Source organism: Rattus norvegicus, chromosome 19 (assembly GCF_036323735.1).
Source record: "Rattus norvegicus strain BN/NHsdMcwi chromosome 19, GRCr8, whole genome shotgun sequence".
Taxonomy (NCBI): domain Eukaryota; kingdom Metazoa; phylum Chordata; class Mammalia; order Rodentia; family Muridae; genus Rattus; species Rattus norvegicus.
In genome coordinates, this window is record NC_086037.1 from 2255805 (window position 1) to 2277940 (window position 22136).

The 22136-nt window shown below is 37.3% G+C and overlaps 1 protein-coding gene across 3 annotated transcripts in view; it reads left to right on the forward strand.

Moving 5' to 3' along the window:
- The window catches only part of Cdh11 (cadherin 11), a 159180-nt gene that overhangs the window by 102844 nt on the left and 34200 nt on the right, over positions 1–22136 (forward strand). For all 3 annotated transcript variants that reach the window (XM_063278319.1, NM_053392.1, XM_006255059.5), the window contains 5 exons: positions 7378–7777; positions 11628–11922; positions 14776–14895; positions 16602–16769; positions 20073–20260. In XM_063278319.1, the coding sequence (XP_063134389.1) occupies positions 7550–7777; positions 11628–11922; positions 14776–14895; positions 16602–16769; positions 20073–20260 (999 nt within the window). In that variant the 5' untranslated portion in view covers positions 7378–7549. The remainder of the gene's footprint in view (positions 1–7377; positions 7778–11627; positions 11923–14775; positions 14896–16601; positions 16770–20072; positions 20261–22136) is intronic.

Sequence of the window (22136 nt, forward strand, 5' to 3'; positions counted from 1 at the left end):
GAGGACAGTTGCCTAGGTCTTCAGAGAAATGATTCACATATTCTGCCATTTGCAGGGCTTATGGAGAGAAGCTATAGTTGCTGTTTTGCTTCTAACTACTCTGTTTGTGGCCTTGGTTTTATTGAAATCTGAAAAACTGGAAATCACTTTGTGGCTACTCTATCCTGTAGGTGCCTTTTAACCTGACTGTGCAAGGCCCTTCACTAAATATAAATGTTTTCTGTTGTTTTTCACTTAAGTTCTTAGAAAATATGGTTTCCCTAGCCAATCATTTGAATAGAGGTAACACTGGTTGCAAAACTCTATGGTTAGTTTATGATTTACTTGTCAGAACACCAGGAGAGCTTTAATCACCCATGGCTCAGAGAAGGAGTGGACTAGATATTGAACGCTGTGGGCAAGACTGCTTGGAAAAGGCTAGTGATAGCAGACATTACAAGAATAATCAATGTGTTACAAGTTCATCTGCCAAACTGCCACTGGTCGCTGGTTGCTCTGTACTTTATACATAGTGTCATTGGTCCCAGTCATTCAGTTACTACTCATACCATGTTCTATCTCTTTCTGAAGAAGTCTAAATACACGGACACCTGTGTATCCTCAAGGGCCCATCCAGGCTTGACCCTGAATGAATGAAGGAGAAATAAGGACAAAGAGCACTTTCTTCATATTTACTGTTTGGGCACAGAGGGAGGTTTGACTGTGTCTTTCAAATTATAAGTGATGTTCCAGTAAGCTAAGCATCTTATCACCGCCATCTCGTGCGTGTCTTCCCTCAGGTTGTTTTGTTTAGGCACACGAAAAGTCGGAAATAGAATCTAATTTTTTTTTCCACACATTCATATGGAACATTTATTCACAGTTGGAGCTGACATTGCTCACGATGTTGTTTCGTGTATGCGTTGATGTATTTTATCCATATCTATGATGGACATTTAAAAATATTAGAGTGAGAAATGCTGTCCCACGAATTGAGTGGAACATGAATAATAGAAGATATTCTTTGCACTCACTGGATATAACTATCTTATTGGTCAAACATTATTGAATTATTGTAAGACATGAGGTTTTAGCTTGGATTCCTATGACCGTGGGGCCCATGAATACCATTTATATTAAGTTATGCTGAAAATTCAATGGAAAATTCAGTGCATAGCAAGCCCTAGACTTCTGGCTAGTATTCCAAAAATCAGATGGCTTGGAAGGGATAAAACTACTACTACAATAACTACTACTACTACTACTACTACTACTACTACTACTACTACTACTACTAAAGTTTATGATATCTATAAGGGATTTAATCAGATTTTTAACCAAGCTTTGCACAGTTCACAGGTTATTGAATGCCATTCCTACTTCCAAAACCGTGAGTGGAAGCAAAAAAAGACACTTATTTGAGCCCCTGTAAAAATTCTATTCAGGTTTAAAAATGTCTTCATTACTGTTTATTTTCTGTGACACACTACAGTATTTGATCCTGGCATTTGAAAATGGAGCAACGTATATCATGAGGTTTTGTATAGTGCTCGGTGTATATTTTGCACCCAAGAAGAAGTGATTCCAAACTTAAGTTTTGCACCAAATGCAGAAATCTGAGATAGAGATTTCAACAATTCTTGTAATACTTCCTCTCTCCCTTCTCTATGATTTTCACAGACAAGCCATAATTCCTGTGATTTGATTTGAAAGAGGGAACAGCTCTGCGCTGAGTGATGAGATCTGAGCGGGGAATAAAATATTCTTGAATTAATTTGCATAATAGAATGCGATTGGTTACAAAGCTGTATTTGTTGAAGGAAAGACCAGAGTCCCTTAGCTCACCCACAAGGGAACCTTGCAGATACAAAAATAGGATTTTGAGCTCTGGTGGGAACCTTGGTAATATACTTAGCGTAATGATAACCTGTCTTTAGCTGTGAATTAGCTAGCAAGAAATAAAAAGAATGGGTCAGTGTGTCTGATCCTTCCAGCTCTGTGGGGAGGAGAAAGCTGAAAACCAAATCCACTTGCTTTTTGCTAACCGTTTTTGTCTTTCATTTCCTACCCAATAACAATTTCCAGCAGGAGTCCAAATACACTTAAACACCCATATATGTCATTTTCTTTTACGAAGACAAAAGCAGGCACAGCAGGAGCGTTTTATGCTCAAGGCGCAGCCACTTATGACGGACTATCTGCTCTCCAGATAGAGGGGTGAGCCTTCCACTTAGAACTGGTGATTTTGCAAATCCATTTTCCTGTCACGCTATTACTCCTGTGACTTTCAACAATATTTATTTTTCCCTCCAAGCAATGTGCTCCCATCATAAAGTTAAGCCTTCTTACATGTGTTAGTGGAACCCCGATGCTAGGGCTTCATGGCAAGCTGCTAGGAAGTGCTTTAATGGAAAGATTGCTCAAGAAGTGCCTTAGGGTTCTTTATTAATAATAATTAGAACATCGATAGATTTCTCTAATTATTACCCACATCAAGGTCTCCTTAGGAGGGCAGCCTCCTATTAATTTCTGTGTGAGATCCGTGCTAAATTTCTACTGTATTCAACAACCCATTCTTGAGAAGTTCCCGGTCTTTCTTATAAAAGATTCTAGGATCAGATAAAAAAAACTCCTTGAATCCATCCTTTAAAGCCCACCTTTAAAAGTTCTGAGAGAGAAATTTAAGAATATGAAAATAAAGATTAGTTATACCACATTGTTATGCTTGATATTGAAAATTTAGAATCCATATTCATCTACACTTTGAAGTCTTCTATGTAATGTTTTCTCTTTTACTTTCTGTTTTTCGCTTTTTCATCATCATCATCATGTATGTACTCACTACAGGGTCTCCAGTCTTGAATTAGTATCATGAAAAGGCAATTATATAGAATAGAGGCATCTCTCTGTGTTTGGTCTTTCACCTTCTCTTAGAGATACAGGATCAGGTAGAACTGTAGGAGGTAGGATCCAGGTCTGGGATCTGTCATCCTACAGGGTTCATCCCTTGTTTTTCCCTAACATTCTCTTAAACTTTGGAAAAGTTACTTATTTCTATGTGTTTTACCCTACTTGCATATGCAATGGACATGATAATACCATTGCAGTTTGTATGATTAAGTCATGGAAAGTCTATCCATGGAGGTTTGGCAGATAATACTGAAAACGCTAGCTATTTTATTTTTTTAAACCACGGTCTTATTATTGATATTTAGCCTACTCCAGACAATATGAACTAACAGTCTCCAGTGTGATAGGTACCAGGTTATCCTTTTCTTTTCTTTATGCAGTTTAAAAATAGACAAAGGGGGCTGAAGAGATGGCTCAACAGTTAAGGGCACTCACTGCTCTTCCAGAGGTTCTGAGTTCAATTCCCTGTTTCCACATGGTGGCTCACAACCATCTGTAATGGGATATGATTCCCTCTTTGGGTATGAGAAGACAGAACACCCATATAAAATAAATAAATAAATAAATAAATAAATAAATAAATAAATAAAGGAAGAGAAGGTAGTATTTTTTTGTTCAAAATAAACATCAGAGTTAGATGGTTTAGGCTCAAATCAATCTAGCTATCACCAGATCCTTGTAGTAGCACAAGTGTATTTAGTTTGTCTTGACCTCCATGTTAATATCCTTTTAACAGAATATCCATTGTTTCCATTAATAGGATTGTCATATTAATCAATTGATGACTTAATAATTATGAAGTTTTTAGAATGATGGCTAACAAAAACTAATTTTATCAATAGATTTTTACTTTAAAATTAATAATTGACTTAAAATTTTACTTCTATAAATCAAGGATTAATTATCAAGATGGTGAAAATATTCTATTATAATATATTATATTTAGTCATATAAGTGTTTAAAAATCATGAGACCAACTGGTTACTTTTATAAGTGTTTAGTTTTGCAACTGTTTCCAACAGAAAATTTAGAATGTTAATGTTATTTATAAAAAGAGTAAGGTTCATTGTTTATTGGTCACATGGGAACTCTTACTTATTAATATGAAACTAGTTTTGTTATATGTATATATAAAGTGGAAAAGTTGTCATGTAGTCTCAGCACTTTAGTGTCAGAAATAATTGTGCTTTACAGCAACATGGCAGCCAGAAAAAAAAAAGAGGTGTAGAAATATCAACTTTAATTAAACCCTTTCTTTCAAATACACTTCACAGTTTATATGCAGGAATAATTTATCACCTTGTGAATGAACACTTAATACTTGGCATGATACAAAATGGGCAGGGACCTTACACCATATGTTCTCTCCTTTCTCTTCTTCTAGAATTTCCAAAGAGCAGAATTAAGTCTGAAGTTCAGGGTGTGCTTGATCTCATACACTGAGTTGTTATGGATGACCCATTTGAACTCAGGTTCTAGATATGTGTAGTAAATACAACCTCTACTAGTTAAGAAGCCACCAGTCTGTCAAAGACATAGACTCTGAATCAGAAGAGACACTCTTACACAATCTTTCATCAAAGCTCTAACCACCTATAAGAAGATGGAAGCCGCTGATAGAAAATTTTAATCAGTAATTAGGAGGCAGAAGGGAACTACAAAACTTCAGATACAAATCAATATTGGCCAGCAGCAAACCACTGAACTGAGAATAGGACCCCCATTGAAGGAATCAGAGAAAGAACTGGAAGAGCTTGAAGGGGCTCGAGACCCCATATGTACAACAAAGCCAAGCAACCAGAGATTCCAGGGACTAAGCCACTACCTAAGGACTATACATGGACTGACCCTGGACTCTGACCTCATAGGTAGCAATGAATATCCTAGTAAGAGCACCAGTGGAAGGGGAAGCCCTGGGTCCTGCTAAGACTGAACCCCCAGTGAACTAGATTGTTGGGGGGAGGGCGGTAATGGGGGGAGGGTTGGGAGGAGAACACCCATAAGGAAGGGGAGGGGGGAGGGGGATGTTTGCCCGGAAACCGGGAAAGGGAATAACACTCGAAATGTATATAAGAAATACTCAAGTTAATAAAAAAAAAGAAACAAATAAGAAAAAAAAAAACAAATCAATATTGGGCCTTCTTTCCTCAATTAGGCCAGACTTCTCTCTGTTGTTTCCCATGGCCTCACTAAGGTCTTCTCATGTAGTAGACATCTCAGGGCATTTTCCACAGAGTGCCCTGTACTTACCACAAGCAGCACTTTGTGGATCATTAAAATGATGCCTCTTGGGACAGCAGAGATTTCCCAGTCAAGAAAAGAGATCTACTGATCTCGCAGAGGACCCGAGTCCCCTTCACTCATGTCCAGCAGCTCACAACTACCTAGAGCTTCATCTTCAGGGGATCGGATGGCTGCTGGCCTTATGAGGATCTGAGCTCATTACACAATTTCAACAACAACAACAACAACAACAACAACAACAACAACAACAATAACAACAACCCCACAGAGAGAGAGACACATATGAGAGACAGGGACTGAAACAGAGAATATGTCTCTATTAAATTATAAATATATTTAAGTGATGACTGCTGGTAAAGAATGAGGTTGGTATGTTACTTTGAGACCCTTTTAACCTTCATTCTTCCAAACTGCATTTTACATATTCCAATGCCTCTGTATGCAAGAAATGCTAAAGTCTTCAATTTCTATTTCTTGAGAAGAGACTGGAGTAATCCTATGGAGAACTTCTATTTGGATGCTAGTTAATTTTGTATCTGCAGAATGTCTAGCTATTATTTTGATATAGGACAGAGACCAATGGCTTGAAAAGTCAGACTCTCAGGGGAAAAGGGATTTGCTCTGTGAATACCAAGTTTACTTAGCCCTCTTATGCCCAAGTATACTAAAACCATATAGCTACAGTGTTTCTTGTAACTCTCCTTCTTTTCTCTCTGAGCACCTCCCTGCCCTCTTTTTTTTTTTTTCATCTCCAGTTTCAAGGCATATGTACACAATCTGGTGAGCAACAATGGCAGACTTGCACTTTACCACCCTGGGAAAATAGGAGGAATCTTAGACTCTCACTCTGTGTTTACCCATGAGTAATGGGGTTAATAGAGAACACATGTGTTTTTGAGAACACCTGGACTCTGGATATCATCAAGAAGAAACAGATACTTCTACAGAGAAAATATGGATTTTAAGTGAGGAGAGTAGGAATGATATTTAAGTGGAAATTTATTTTCAGAAACAGGGTTCTGAAATTCAAGGAGTCTGGCAACTTGAGGGACTCCAGGTCAGATAAATACAAGGAATTTGGAAAGGTAAACTGTGCCAGTGGCTCCACCTTACTACTGATGAATAGGAGTGCGATGCTTGGGTTTGAAGAAGCAACACGCTGCCTGTTACAAGTTTTCTGTTCAAATTTTCTTGTGATTGGAGTGAAACTTGGAAAGCATCTTATAAAAAGTTGTCTAGAGAGATAGGATGAGCCATTGAGGGAGATGTCAGACCATGAAAGAACGAATTGATGCTGTAGCTTTAATTGACTTCAATAGCATTAATAGATCCTCTAGTGAGTCAATGAGATTTTTGACCTATTATTTGACACTGTAGTGTTAATTGATCAGCATAATTTAATTAATTGATTCACAAAGCTCAATGAAGACTTGACCTTTTAAATTTTTTCCTCTGTAAATACAGCACCTTACTAGGTAGGGCTGTGCTGGAATTCAATATGAAAGGCAGATTAAATCAAACTAGCCTCACACTTCTATAACTTGGTGTGGTCCTTCTGTGTCTCTCTACACAGAGTTCTGAATTGCATACCTATATGCCCCTCCCCCAACCCCAGCCATACACACAGTGACCATTCATTTCATTGATTATTTTCATTGCTACCATCATTTCTTGAGGCCTGCCTTGTCCTCTCTTTCATCTGACAATCTGTGATGTAAGATTTCTCTTATTTTTTTCTCCTTAAGTCTTAATTTATGCTGTGGTTGGCCATGTGTAATGGTTGGGGGATTGAAGTAATTTTTTCTCATGGTATCCTATCTTCTCCATTCTTAACATACAAGTTTTTACTTTAGTATTCAACCAAGTCACCACATCCTTTAAGAAATGCTCTATTAACTGTGCCAACCTCTGGCATCCTTACTATGGATGCTGTGTTACTCTTCTAGACTTCCTCGGTATCCCTAGTTTCTTTAAACCACGCACACTTAGGATCAATGACTTATAGAGAGTTTCTGTGTTCCAAGCACTTATATTTGCTTTTTTCACTTGATCTTTGCAGCAACTTTTCAATGAATACTATTCTTATCTCCATTTCTGAAGTGAGCAAGCTGGGTTCTGAGAAAGCAGTCAGCTTTCCCAAAGCTGACAAGTGGTAAACTGATAGTCAAATCAACATGCTTGCTAAATGGAAACGAAATGATAAGTGGATGAAGGCTGCAGCTAATCGAATCTCTCTGCTTGCAGAAGCTGACTGGGGAAGAGAACAACCCGGGCGTGATGTCCTCAGTGAGTGAAGATATTCCATTCCAGAGGAGGTCTACTTGACACATCTGGGAGGCCGCCATCCAAAAGAGTGCCACTCTGTTGGTGTAGGAAGTGACAGCTACCTTCTCCTGTGCCTACTGCATAACCAAAAATGAAGGAGAACTACTGTTTACAAGCTGCCCTGGTGTGCCTGAGCATGCTATACCACAGCCAGGCATTTGCCCTGGAGCGACGAAGCCACCTGCGTCCCTCATTCCATGGACATCATGAGAAGGGCAAGGAGGGACAGGTGCTGCAACGCTCCAAGAGAGGTTGGGTCTGGAACCAGTTCTTTGTGATAGAAGAGTACACCGGGCCTGACCCTGTGCTTGTGGGCAGGGTAAGGCTGCTTAAATTCGATGTTGATGTGTTTATATGTGCTCTTTATCGGTGCAGTAGGACATGACCAAGACAAAAACAAACAAACAAAAAAATAACAAAACAAAACAAAGGAAGGCAAACTAATACACAGACCAAAGCAAGATATAATAAAACTAAAACAGTGAAACAACAACAACAACAACAACAACAACAACAACAACAAAATCAAGATAGAATAACAACAGAAAACCAAGATAGAACAAATGATCTGCTATCATTAAGAAGACAATCATATTATGGCTTATACCCATACCAGTCTTTTCCTCCTCATTCATAGACTTAACCACAGTGAGAATGCTTCTAATGTTCACGTATTAGATAAAAACACTTTGACTAATCAATTTACAGGCTATTAAAAGAAATACTGCCCTAACTCCAACTTGCCTGTCCCCACTTTTATGTCTCCTTAGTCTCTTTCACCCTGCTTTTCTTTGCCGTTTTACACATGCCTGCCTCTTTCACCAGATTTTGTTCTACTTTGTATGAGGGATTAGTTCAGCCTTGAATCCTCAGGTCTTGGCACTAACACCAAATCCAAGGAAATGAGTGAATGTGTGTCTTTATGACAGGGATGATCTTATCCATTTTGCCTTTAGGTATAGTTATGCTCTATTTCCACTTGTAAAGTCATGCATTGGCTGTGCAACCCCATTAAAAATATAAATGTAGAAAGGGTAAAACACATTTGGCAAACTGACCTCTTACTACTTTTGAGGTTGAAATACATGACTGTCTTTTGGGTAATACTGACATTACTTCTCAAGAGATAGTTATTTTAGTATACACAAATTGAAGCTATATTACGTAGCAGTGGTAGACAGACATTAAATCAGGTTGAAGCAATACCTGACCCCAAACAAGCAAAAAAAGGAGGCAGCCACTCATTCATTTAAGGAACAAAAAAAAAAGCTATACTGAGGAGGATAATGAAATTCAATTTATGTCCTTAACTTTATGAATAATAGAGGCAAGTATATAATATCAACTGACCTATCAGTTAAACAGAACTGATTCAACATAGAGAAATGCAAGACAGTTGATAGAGATATCCGCTCTTGAATCCCAAGGATGCCAATGAAGTTATCTTGTTTATTTTTTAATATCATTTATTTTTATACTCAGTAAATGTTCATGATAATCTCAACCTAACTTAGAATTGGAACTATTTCTTTTCAAAATACTGTACTAAATAATTTCATTTATGCATATATACAATGAAAAAGATGTAGAAGTGGTCTTGATATGGTGGAAGTGTGGGAAAATAATTGACCAGCAGAATCCCAAAACTGAATGTTGTGCTGTGTCCACAGAAAGGGACAGGAATAAGACACCCCAGTAAAGCAGGGCAACTTAGCTTGAGCAATGTGCAGAGCTGGGCATCGAATTGCTCTGAGAAAATGACCCTCTGCTTTGTCACTCTCTCAGCGGGGGACAGTGTGTGTTTAGACTTGGAGGTGGCAGGATAGAGGACTTAGTGAGCCAGATGACTTTGTGTCTCTCTGGATCTAACAAATGTCATATGCACTAGGGAGAAGAACATGAATAAAGAGGGGGGAGGAGAGGAAAGTGTAGCATTGTCCTATGTATGACCTTGAAAAGTAAGGTTCCTAAAAGGAGCCGTGTGTGTGTGTGTGTGTGTGTGTGTGTGTGTGGGTGTGGGTGTGGGTGTGTGCATGCTTAGATCTGGCAAAATCTTCCTTTTGAAATCCTGCTTAGATGGTTCTTGCTTAAGTAGGAGGAATAGTTAGCTTATTCGCTAACAATCTTTGAATGGTGACATTCAAGGTTGAATGCTTGAAAATTCCCTGAAAAGGTAGAATTTGGCAAAGCACAAAAGACTTACAGTTTCATGTAGGAAATTCAGTCTGTGTCATGCTGTGCTGTGCAAAGAGAGAAGCAATCAGTCTTTGGAGTCGGGAACTGGCTGTGCATGCCTCAGCCACTGGACTCTTGATAGCACTTGCTGTGTTCCCAAACTGCTTTTGTGTAGAACCTAATAAATAGTGTTGTCAGAACAATAGATCATCTTTGTGACAGAAGAAGACTAGGGAAGACATATCCAACTTTGAAATCTTGGAGGAAGTTCCAAAGTGGAAACAGGATAAGCAGGACGCTTGGTAAAAATGTCAGCTGTATGGCTAGTTATGAAATGCATCTTTGGCTTTGCATATGTGATGTATGAAGACCCTTCGAAACTTTCAGTACCTTGACATTTATATGTACAACTTCATTTCTTGTTCAAGGGACTTATCCTTATCCTTATCACTTTTTATACCCATAAAGCAGGGGTAATAAAACCAAACACCACAATCCTAGGCTGGATAGGATTGGGGAACACGGGTTATGAAGAAAACCTCATGAAAGTTGGGGATATTGTATTTGTTCACTGAAGTCCATCAAGTAACTTCATATTTCCCTCCACAAATGGCAAAACTCTGAATAATTATGCCAGTCACATTGCATTAAAATGATGGATTATTTTTTCCTTACATTTCAGAAGCAAAGTTTTCTTGCTGTCCCTGTCCCATAGGTGCTGGTGCCCACAACCAAAATAGTCATTGTAGTTTATGCCCATGTGTCCACCTCAGAGCTGAAACTTTGGTGTTTCACCAAAACACTACAAGTAAATTAGACTTCTTTAGAAAGTTTAAATGGAATAAACATTTTAAAAATTAGAATATTCAGTTTTTCTTTTTGAACCTCAAGCAAACTGTGTAGGCCTTAGTTTCATAATTATGATAGAAAATTTATTGACAGTAATAAAATGATATTCATAAATTATTAAAGTCATTAATGTTAAATAAAACTCATAACAATATTGTATTATCTGGATATAACTTTTGTTTACATGTTTGATTCATTTTGCTGAATTTTCATATACAACAGGCTTATTCAATGGAAATTTTGAAATCTTTTGGCTGGTTTCCAATACTATAAGACAATGGAAATAGCATTCATGAATTATTATCAGTATATTGAAATATATTAATTATTTCAAACCTATAACAATTTCATATAACAATGAAAATAACATTCATGTAGAGGAGGTTAAGGAACTTGGAAATCATGAGGACGGAAAGTGAGCTCACAGGTCTTATTGCTGCAGGAAAGTCAGTGAAGTCTTCGATAGGCTTGGGTTCTGAAACACCTGGACCGCGATGTTGAAGGAGCTGAAAAAGTTACAATTCGAGGAAGTTACGAATATAATATACAGTCTATAGCCCTGTGTTCTGTAAAATTAAACAAAGAGCATTCAAGAATCTGTGGAGATAAGCTGTACATGTTAGGATTGAATTACTATCTCATAAAGCGGTCATGAGAAACTGGCAAAAGAGTGACTCATAGCTGAGGTAGGTGCTGAAATGGGAGAAAAAACTGAGAGAAATATACTGCATAAATTCATGCTTCCATCTTTCTGAAATATATATGTGCATTTCCTTCCACATAATTATCGAGGCATATGTGCATGCATATATTTCGTATGTGTGCATATATACAGTCAAAGAGAGAGGAAGAATGTGAACCTCAGAATTCAACATTTGCATCTATATTAGCCTCATCACTACCTAGCTTAATGATAAGGCAATAGTAGTTATCTGAGACTCCATTTCTCTATTCAGAAAATGATGTTGGAAATCATTATCTTATGATATATGTGTGAGAGTGTGTATGTGCACAAGTGGGTACACAGTGTAACAATTAGCCTATGTGGGTTTTTTTGCAATCTTCATGAAATTACAAATTCTATTTTCTTTCTTTCCTCTTCTTTTTGTTTGTTTGTTTTGTTTTGTTTTATTTTGTTTTACTAGCTTCATTCTGACATTGACTCTGGTGATGGGAACATTAAATACATTCTCTCAGGTGAAGGAGCAGGAACCATTTTTGTGATTGATGACAAATCAGGGAACATTCACGCCACCAAGACACTGGACCGAGAGGAGAGAGCCCAGTATACACTGATGGCTCAGGCGGTGGACAGGGACACCAACAGGCCATTGGAACCACCTTCAGAATTTATCGTTAAGGTCCAGGACATTAATGACAACCCTCCAGAGTTTCTGCATGAAACCTATCATGCCAATGTGCCTGAGAGGTCCAATGTGGGTACGTAAGTAATGGACAACTGGTCTACTGCTATCTGGTGTTTCTGCAGGTTAACAGGCCAATGCCTGCCCTCCAACCCAGGAACTGGAGCTTGTGTTGCATCTTTATTGCACATTAGCAAGGAAAAAAACACCTTGATTGATGTTTTAAAATTAAAATTTTTCCTTACACAATACAGCACTATTATGGTTCCCTTTCTGTCTCCACCCTCCAGTTACTCCACACATCCCCTCCAGTCCAGATCCACCCTCTTTCTGTCTCAGTAGTAAATAATCAGACTTCTATATGATAATAAGAAAAGAAAATATAAGATTAAAAAACAACCCTAATACAGTGAACAAAAGAAACAGAAATGAAAGGCCTTCAAGTGCATGAAACAGATATAGACACAGATATTCATCTGTTCAAAGGTTTATAACAGACTTGAAGTTGTGAAATCAAGAGATTTTAACTAGGAAGCCTGGAAGGGGGAAGAGTAAGATTCAGTTTAGCAAGTCCTGACTCATCATGTTCAGCTGTGTGATGTGACGCCATTTAATATCTTCTCTTCCTCTGTAAAATAGCAGTAAAAATTTCCAGTCTTCAAAGAGCAATGATTATATTCATCCAATCACTAGGGCATTTATGTCGAATAAGTAACAGCAATAATAATGTTTGCTGCTTCGGGTTTCACGTTAATTGATTGTGGACACACCCCAGCGTGTTTAACTTGGCCATGATTAAACTTTGCAAAGCAGTCAATCCAGTTGGTCATGTGTAAATGAGAAAGTGAAGCAGAAACAGATTAACTAATTTAGCCAGGGTCACTTGTGTTACTAAATTCACCCAACATGCATCAGTCATCAGCTGTTGATTTCAGATATGCTTAGAGACATATTACTGTGTTTGAAGATGGAACTCCAAATGTTTCTTCAAGTATCTATCTCCTAGCTGTCACTTCTGCTTGAATTTCTAGAACATAGTCTTTTTAAAGTGAATCTGATCCATTATCCCTGAGTGAATCTGAATGTGATCAGGGATTGATTATTCATTTTACCAATGACAGACAAACCAAGCACTGAATATAAAGATTAGCTTACTCAAGAGAGTCAGCTGTGACATAGAGCTCTGAGGGATTTCCAGTCTGTGTGGAGCCTCTTGTGACAGAAATGCCACTGCCCTTCGTGTTTATTAAGATCTTCTTTTACAGAAACAAAAAGTCAGGTTGAATCATCATCTCCTTCCTTCCCTTTCCTTGTTCCTAAGAGTCCAGTCCTCTGACTACTCTATCTTCAGATGTGAATTCTAATGAGAAAAAAAAACTGAAGAGGCAGGGGTAGCTAGGCATCCAGAATGATGACAAAGGAGGACTTTTGCTCCTTATAGGACACTTTGGAGCCTAGGGAAGCACTCAGACTTTCTACTATACCGTGTGAAGTTATTCTTTTCGTCACCAGAAAGCTATGTGAACCAAGGCTCCTTTGTATCCCTTCCAAACATCATTCTGTCTACTATGAAATCAAGATAATTGTTACTGATGAGTTCTGAGATATATGAGTCAAATAAAAATATTTGACTACTGCTTCACAAAAAATTTTAGAATTTCTTGAAATCATAAAGATTTCTTACACATTCGTAACTTTCTTACACATTCCATGATGTCTTTCTCTGGTACAATAACCCATTTTCTAGAATAATCCTACCTTGTAAGCAGGAGCTCACTAAATACAGTGGGTATGGAAAACCTATTTTGAAAAAGAGTGAACCTTATTTTGGGTTTCTCACAGAAGTCACAGAAAACCCTAGGGAGTAAGGGATAGCTACCTATAAGTTGTGTGAACAGGTTCTGTACCCTGCCAGGAGGACCTCCCTCCCACCATTCTGCTGAAATGTCAAAGGAAAAACTTGGGTTTTATTCTTGCTAGATCTCTCAGCAAGTTAGACTTCCAGCTGTGACAATAAACAACATGAAAAGGAGATTTTTAAGATGTCATATTTCACACTCCACATCTTCCCAAATAAAATAGATGCCAAAATGCCCAGCAGAGAATGATGTCACTTTACCTGGAATTTACCTCAAACAGTGCCTGACACAGACATCCTGGATAATTGCCTCTTCCCTCTCTACACTGAAGCTCAACATGCCATGTCTCATATACATACTTTGACATTGGAACTTTTAAAGAAAAAAATTGGCAGCCCATTCCTTTTTTCCCTGATTTTCATTTCTTCGGACCTAGGAATTTACCTTAGATCCTATTGAGTCCTCACTGATGGTTTCTGTGACATGGATACCAGACTCTACAGAGAAGGAAATGTAATTTTCATGACAGTAGGGAACAGCATTCTATATAATAGTTATAGCCACGAATTAATTAAAATTTATTATTAGCAATAATTTTATTACACACGAGGCAACAGTAACATGATATGCTTATTGTTACAGATAGAAAAATGCCCTCTATCCTTTTATGAAAATCAATTTTCATTAATTATCATTTACTACACTTTCTGGAAACATTTGTATTTAATTGTGTGATATACTGAATATTTCCTCCCCAAGATTTTGACAATATTTGACAAGAATATTCATATTTTTATTTTAACTATCAAACCAAGCAGGAAGAATATTGACAGTAGAAAGTTTAGTTTTAAACCTTGAGGTTCAACAAGGAAAAGAAAGAAGGGAACTAGAAAGGGAAGAAAGGTATGGGAGGAGGATTTTGCATTTGGATTGTAGAACAATAAAACCATAATGACTAATTGTGAGCTGTGTTTCAGGACTTCATTTTAAATGAAATAACATAAACAGCAATGAAATTTGAAAAGTTTATCGAGTGTGGTTAATTGCTTCCCCCTTCCCCCTGTATTTAGGAACTTCAGTAATCCAAGTGACAGCCTCTGATGCAGATGATCCCACCTATGGAAATAGTGCCAAGTTAGTGTATAGTATCCTTGAAGGACAACCCTACTTCTCAGTGGAGGCCCAAACAGGTATAGTAAATTGCATTGTCTTTGTGAATCATGATTTATTGTAAATAAAGAGTCTATGCCTGCTCATTTATCTGCTTTGGCTCTAAAATCCCTTAAATTAAAAAGGAACTAAAGGATCACTTTTCAGGGTTAGTTTGAGGGCCAGAAGGCCTATGTATGTGCTATGCATACGGTTGAATGGAGTAATACACATTTATTAGTGTCTCAGATCATAATTACAAATATTTAAAAATTCATCTAAAAATTTGAGATGCCTTGAATTGTGGATCCATATAAAGGGGTCAAATATTGGTACAAAATAGTGTTAGCTTTCAAAGCATCCTTGGAAGAACACTGTGTAAACTAAGAAGTATCAGGAGTAACTGTTAATGTTCACCTGACTAGAAGATCCAGCATGTTCCCAATATCCTGCTGAGAACATAAGCTCCCAATGGATGCTATAGAATAAAGAGCAGACCAATAAAATGAGTCAATATACAGCAGAAACTAAAACAATGTTTCACTTCATTTATGTGATTTATATGATTGTCAACACTACGGTCCTATAAAATTGCTCTTCTGCAGTATTATACCTTTCCTTTCCTCATAATAATATGTTCTTTATTTTTGAGAGAGGTTTTCATACAATTTGAAACTTTTACATAAATTCTTAGTTTTTTATTTGCTTGATTAACTCTCACCTACTTAAATATTAATTCGTTTTTCATCACCTTGCTTCAATCAACAACTGGTGGAATTATTGTCTATGGTTTCATAGAGACCTTTGCTATTATTAGTCTTTCAGTAAACTAAAGATAAATGTGGGATTTTTATCTAGACTATTGAAATTGATAAAAACTTTAGTCTTATTTGTCTCAGGGAACCAAGGCTAGCAACTACCAATTGAAACCCATGAAACTATCTAACCGATAAGGAAAACGAAGTCTCACAAGTTCAAGGGTATTGCAAAGAAACATCTCAAACTTGTCAGTGAAGCATAACAAAGACCAACATTTCCTCCTTGCTCTTTATATTTTTACTACAAATATTATTTTATTCACTGAGTGTAAAAATTTCCATACGATCCCTAGAGATGTAAGTAAGCACATTTTTCATGAACATCATGTTTCAATATACAGAGGTCATGAATAATTCAATCCTAAATGTATCCTGTTTTTCAGTGACAGGTGGTTGTCAACTGAATCTTTGAATAAGTTTTGCTCATCTTTTTAACTTATCAGTTTATTCACTCAAAAAATTAATAGTAGTGTTTTAACGTGTTGCATTAGGCCTCCTCTGTAAACTTAGTATGAGCTCTAGATACATTTCTAATAGTTACATATAGGACTTGATTTCTGAAGCTTTTTGCTAGAAGTCCAGAGGCTTAGATTCAGTTATGGCTTAACACACAACAGGCACTTGTCATTTCAGTCTTCAGGATTCTTGTGTCTGAGAAGGAAGACATTGTTACCCACATGTACAGTGAAAAACAAAAAGTAACTAAGTACTACATTGTAAGTATTCTTTATTATTTGCTTGATAATACATAGATGCTTTGGTCATCATTGCTTTCTGTTATACTTGCCATGTTAAAATGACCTTTCTTTGAGCAAACAGACTATTCTTTTGCATATCTTTTGTTCCCCAGGATCTAAAATATTCTTCTTTTTGAAATCTTGTCATAAATGAATATTTGTGATTTAGTTTTTTTATCATTCACTTCCTAGGTATCATCAGAACAGCCCTTCCCAATATGGACAGAGAAGCCAAGGAGGAGTACCATGTGGTGATCCAGGCCAAGGACATGGGTGGACACATGGGCGGACTCTCAGGGACAACCAAAGTGACGATCACACTGACTGATGTCAATGACAACCCACCAAAGTTTCCACAGAGTAAGGAGTCGGAGCTGGTCTTTGCTAATTACCACTGCTCAGTCAGATCCTCATATTCTCATTCTAGTTTACCCAACTTTCAAAAGGAAGAATCTAGAAAAGCAAGAACTACTTTCAGGATTTTTGCACAAGCCAAAAACGACATAACAACAGCTTACAAACACACAAAAGAAAGTTAAACGCTATAGGGATCATGAGAAGACAGGAGGACGTTAAACACTGTATAACTCTAGAGTTCAGAATATCTATGTCTTGAAGTATTTTACTTATTAGATATTAATAATAAAAGGCAGGAATCAATTAACCTTCTCCTGTTCCAGTGTTCTTCACCGATGCTAACATTATCATGATCTGATATTTATCATACCATAAAGAACTGTCCCACCTCTTGATGATTGCAAGTAACAGTCATGTATTTGTTTCTTGACTTCAATTTGTGCAGAGCATAGGAGAAATAGTTACTCTGTTGTCACTCTAGCATCAGCTGGGCACTGCTTTCCTGTGGCAGAAAAACCCATTTCTAAGATTCCTTAACAGACTGGCAAATTGAGATTGACTTGTGCTTCCTCTACACATGGGCCTTTCTGTGGCTGAGTTCTGATCATGAGAACCTGTGACCACAAGAACCAACTGTGTTGTATTTTCTGAACTGACATCAGAAGTCATGTGTCTTCTTTCCCAGTAGCCTTAAGGCTGCCAGGATGTCAGTGGAGCTCAGCCAGACCTCACTGGTCTATGCAAGGACCATAAAGTAACATTGAGGGGGCCTGGATGATGAGAGGAATTCTTGTATATTTTTAGAAAATGACATCTTAGCATCTAATTTAAAATCAATCCTTGTTCAGATTAATCCATCTAGTGCTGATTTTTGTATCCTTTGGGGAAAAAACTGGCAATAATTGTTCAGCCATTTTATTTTTATTATTGTACAATATTTATGAAATTATTGAGGGAAAATAAAGTGTCTTGGCAGTTAAGAGTATATAATGCTTTTGCAGAAGATCATGGTTAGGTTCCCAGCAAAAGTATTAGTGACTCTGAACAGCTGTAATTCAGTTGCAGGAGGATCAGTAGTCCTCTCTTGGTCTCGGTTGTACCTGTACTCCTTTGCACATATCCAGACGAATACGAACATGAAAATAAATATTTAAAATTGTTATGTTTACTATTTTAAATTGTGTTTATGAGTATGTCGATATGTGGATATGTTTTCCTATATGTAACTGCCCACAGAGGCCAGAACTGTCAGATATCCCTGGAGCTGTAGTTATATGTGATTGTGAGCTATCTAAATTGGGTGCAAGTCTCTGGCTTACACAAAGAGAAACATAAGCTCTTAACTGTGAGCTATTATTCTAACATCACATAAAACAACTTTTTGGAGATAATATTATTGGAATATTGACATTAATAGTAGCTGCTGATTGCACCATCATTTAATATTTGTTCACTATTGTTATAAATATCTAACAAGAGCCTATGCTGTATAAATAAAAGTGACTTCTAGGAAAAGTACAATGAGGAGACTAAAGAATTTCTGAAGCCATATTTTTAATAGAAATACAGAATTATAACACAATCAGAATGACTATGAGGTTTCTAGTAATGACAAAAACCACCCATGGCTCCAGTTACAGAGAATCTGACACACTTTCTGGTCTCTACAGACAACACACACACACACACACACACACACACACACGGTATACACACATGGTATGCACTAAGGAAGCCAAGGTAACAATCTACCAAATAGAGATATCAAGGTAGAAGTTCATAGGATCGCCAACTGGGTAGAAAATGGATACAATAAAATCAGGAAAAGAACACAACACTGCAACACATAGTAGGATGAGACAGAAAATGAAGAGTTTGGAACACCCACCCAATGCCAGTGGGCAGAGCGCTAAAGGGGAGGGTTCCACCCACTCATAGTGTGCCTTTGACAGAGTGCTTTTTAAAAATGTCATATGACGTTACTACATCTCATTTCTTTACTGAAAACTGTCCATTTTTTTCCCTAAATGAAACTCAATACCTTGTCTATTTTCAGTAATGCCCTTTTACACACCTCCTTCCTACTGTTATTCTCCTGTAACAGAAGCCCCACTCTTACTCCCGTCCTTGCTATCCTGTACATTTTCAGAATCTTCTCACCCGAGGCACTCTGACATTTGTTGTTCCTTGTTCTGTGACACTTATTCCCCACATATTCACACACTTGTCTTGCTCAGTTCCTTCACTGGAGTGCAAATTTCTTTCAAAGGAAGACTTTTGTCCCTACCCTGTCCAAAATAAATCTAGGTTTCCTTCTCATCTATACATACTTAACAATAATATATGTGTACTTACATAAATCATCATAGGAAAACATATCACACTCCACCGTCATACATGGTCATATACAGCACAACCACTCTCATAATTGCACACTCATTTGTGTAGCTTCAACATTTCTTCAGACACACACACACACACACACACACACACACACACACACAGACCCTTTATCCCTTACTATACAATACTACTTAGTCTATAACATCATAGTGTATCTAGTTATGTTTTATTTTCCTTTCTTTTATACCATGTTAAGGATTATAACTCTTCTTTTATCTAGTTTCAGAGCTAAAATAGTGTATAACATTATTTACATTCATGATACATAAATACTATACACATAAATATAAATATATATGTGTGGCACCATTTTCATTACTAATTAATATAAAGATAAATATGGAGGGAGTAGGCTGTCTAAAAGCTTCCAGAGAATTCCATGCTTAACCCAGTTCAAGGAGGCAGAGTAAGATAAGAGAGAAATATCTCTGCTAAAGAGATATTCTTGAAGATAAGATTTGTATTTGTCTCTAAAATAAATACGAAGTGCTTAAAGCTTTTTAAGCAGAGTGGTAAATTTGCTCTTCTGTTTCTGTTTTTCCTTGAGCAATTAGTTCATGGACTCCTCGGAGTTTGTGAGATACCCTGAAAAGGAAATCTCGGGTGTTCTAACATGTGGATTCTTTCATAGGTCCTTATCACTGCTTTCCTTCTCTCATGTAGCAGGTGACCTCATCCTCTCACAAGGACCTCAATATTGTTTTATCATCCTGTAAGGAACACATTCTTCCTGTAAGCCAGCCATCTGGGATCCACTTCCCATCCATCCGACTCACTTCTGTGTCTACCAATAGAAAGTTCAATTTTAAACCCTTTGAGAAATTTACTGGGATTCAATGAAATCTGAAGTCTTACAGCTGCCAAATAAAAAGGAAAATAAAAGTGGATGTCTTCTTCTTTCAGGCGTGTACCAGATGTCTGTTTCAGAAGCAGCTGTCCCGGGGGAGGAAGTAGGAAGGGTGAAGGCTAAAGACCCAGACATCGGAGAAAATGGCTTAGTCACATACAATATCGTTGATGGAGATGGCATGGAACTGTTTGAAATCACAACAGACTATGAAACACAGGATGGTGTGGTGAAGCTGAAAAAGGTAGGTTAGAGAAAATAGACATGTCAGTCATGTGATATGTGTTGCCCAGGCAACCTAATAGCTAAGAGATGGGTCTATGAAAGACTGAGGGAGGAGTTCACAAATTCATCACAAATTGATGAATTTGTGGCTAAGGCCTGAACTCTGAGGATATAACTGAAGTCTTTTTCATACCTATACTGCATAAAGTGCAGGCCAAAGAGCAGATTATTCTTGCCTAAAGTTTCTGGCTTATTGTCCTGTATTTTGAGATATTTTTCTGATGAGAGAAAAGACAAATTGACAAATCTGGGTTTTGAAAAACCCACTCTAATTCCATTGAGGTCTGTCAGACTAAGTCAGTTAATACAGAATATACAATGGTCTTATTTCAAACATTGTAGTTCATTCTTGTGGGATGTTTGTGAAATTTTAACTAATCTCCCTTTTGCTATTCTTTCAAATATGAACTTAAAGTAACAATAAAGGTTCTCCTTCCTTGTTGATTTAAACTCTCATCAGAAACAAAACATATCCCTGCATTAATTAATTACATAAAAGAGTATATTGTTTCTTTTTGTTTAGGTTTAAATAAACCAATCTCATATTTACTCTATAAGGCTATGGGGCAGAAATAACCCACCTCTCATTCATTTTTTAACATGAGAAAGTCATGAAATAAATAGATCATTCCAATGCTTAATAATTCCTGAACTTAATTTTGTAATTGGGACTGAGACTAACTCAGTCACAGCCAAAAAGACACATGTGGAATTCAAATATAGATGGTATTGAAGCAGTGTCCCTCTTAAGGCATTTTGGAAGCAACTGAGCCAGAAAGTCAGATAATATTCCATTTAAAGTGAAGAAACAATTACAGTCCTTTTCTAAAGCTCTTCCCTTCTGATTTACCACTTGAGAAATCAACACCTCTCCATCATCACAGAGTATGGAGCATTAAATGTGAATTGGTTGAGGGGATTACCTTGGTTTTAATCAAGCATTCATTTTCTACTAGGTTTTATAGTATGAATATTAAGCTTCTTGGTTTGATAGAAAAGATTGGATTGTAACAATGAGAAAAAATTAAATTGAAGAATCAATAAAGGAGTGAGTACCGGGAGAGGAAGGGAAGGTGGCTCCGGGGAGGGTAATTTTCAGCATCGGAGCATGCGTGGCTGATCTTTCTCTATAAGACAAAGCACATTGGGAGGGTGGGGGGTGAATCACTAAGAGGACATAGAATGAAGAAAATGTAGGTGACCATACGGAGAAAAAAATAAAACCTCAGGTGGAAATTGATGTAAGGCTCAGATACTTCCAAAAGTCTCCACTCCAACTATGACTCATGACCAAAGATGTCTAATTATCAGCCACAAGAGGATGGAAAGCTGTTCTTTCCTGTGTCTCTTTTGCAAAGTAGCTTTGTGAACTGTGTGTAGCTGTCAACTTTCTTCGTTAATTAATATTACTATCCCTCCTGCATGACACTGACCCATGAACGTTGACATCAGAGATTCCTGCCCCCCATCGTTTACTGCTCCAGTAATTGGATAGTTGACTAGGCGAAGGTTGTCACCTGTTTCCAGTGTGTTCAAGGCATAAACACGTACCGTTCTTAAATCCTGAAACATTTAAATCACACCCATGAAACTCATACATGGCAAATGAGCTCTCTGCATATGATTAATTTGTGCACTTTCCCCCGATTCACTGTTTATTACAGGCAGCAGGATAAGCTTTTACAAAGCAATGACATTTAAATTTAAAACAATGTAGGCCCTTATTTAATTTGGAAGAGAAGATTTGTCTTAACTTTGTACCACAAAGTTCCAAATGCCCAACAGGAAAATGAACTCAAAATGAAATTAGTAGGCTAAAAATTTTGAAATGTCTT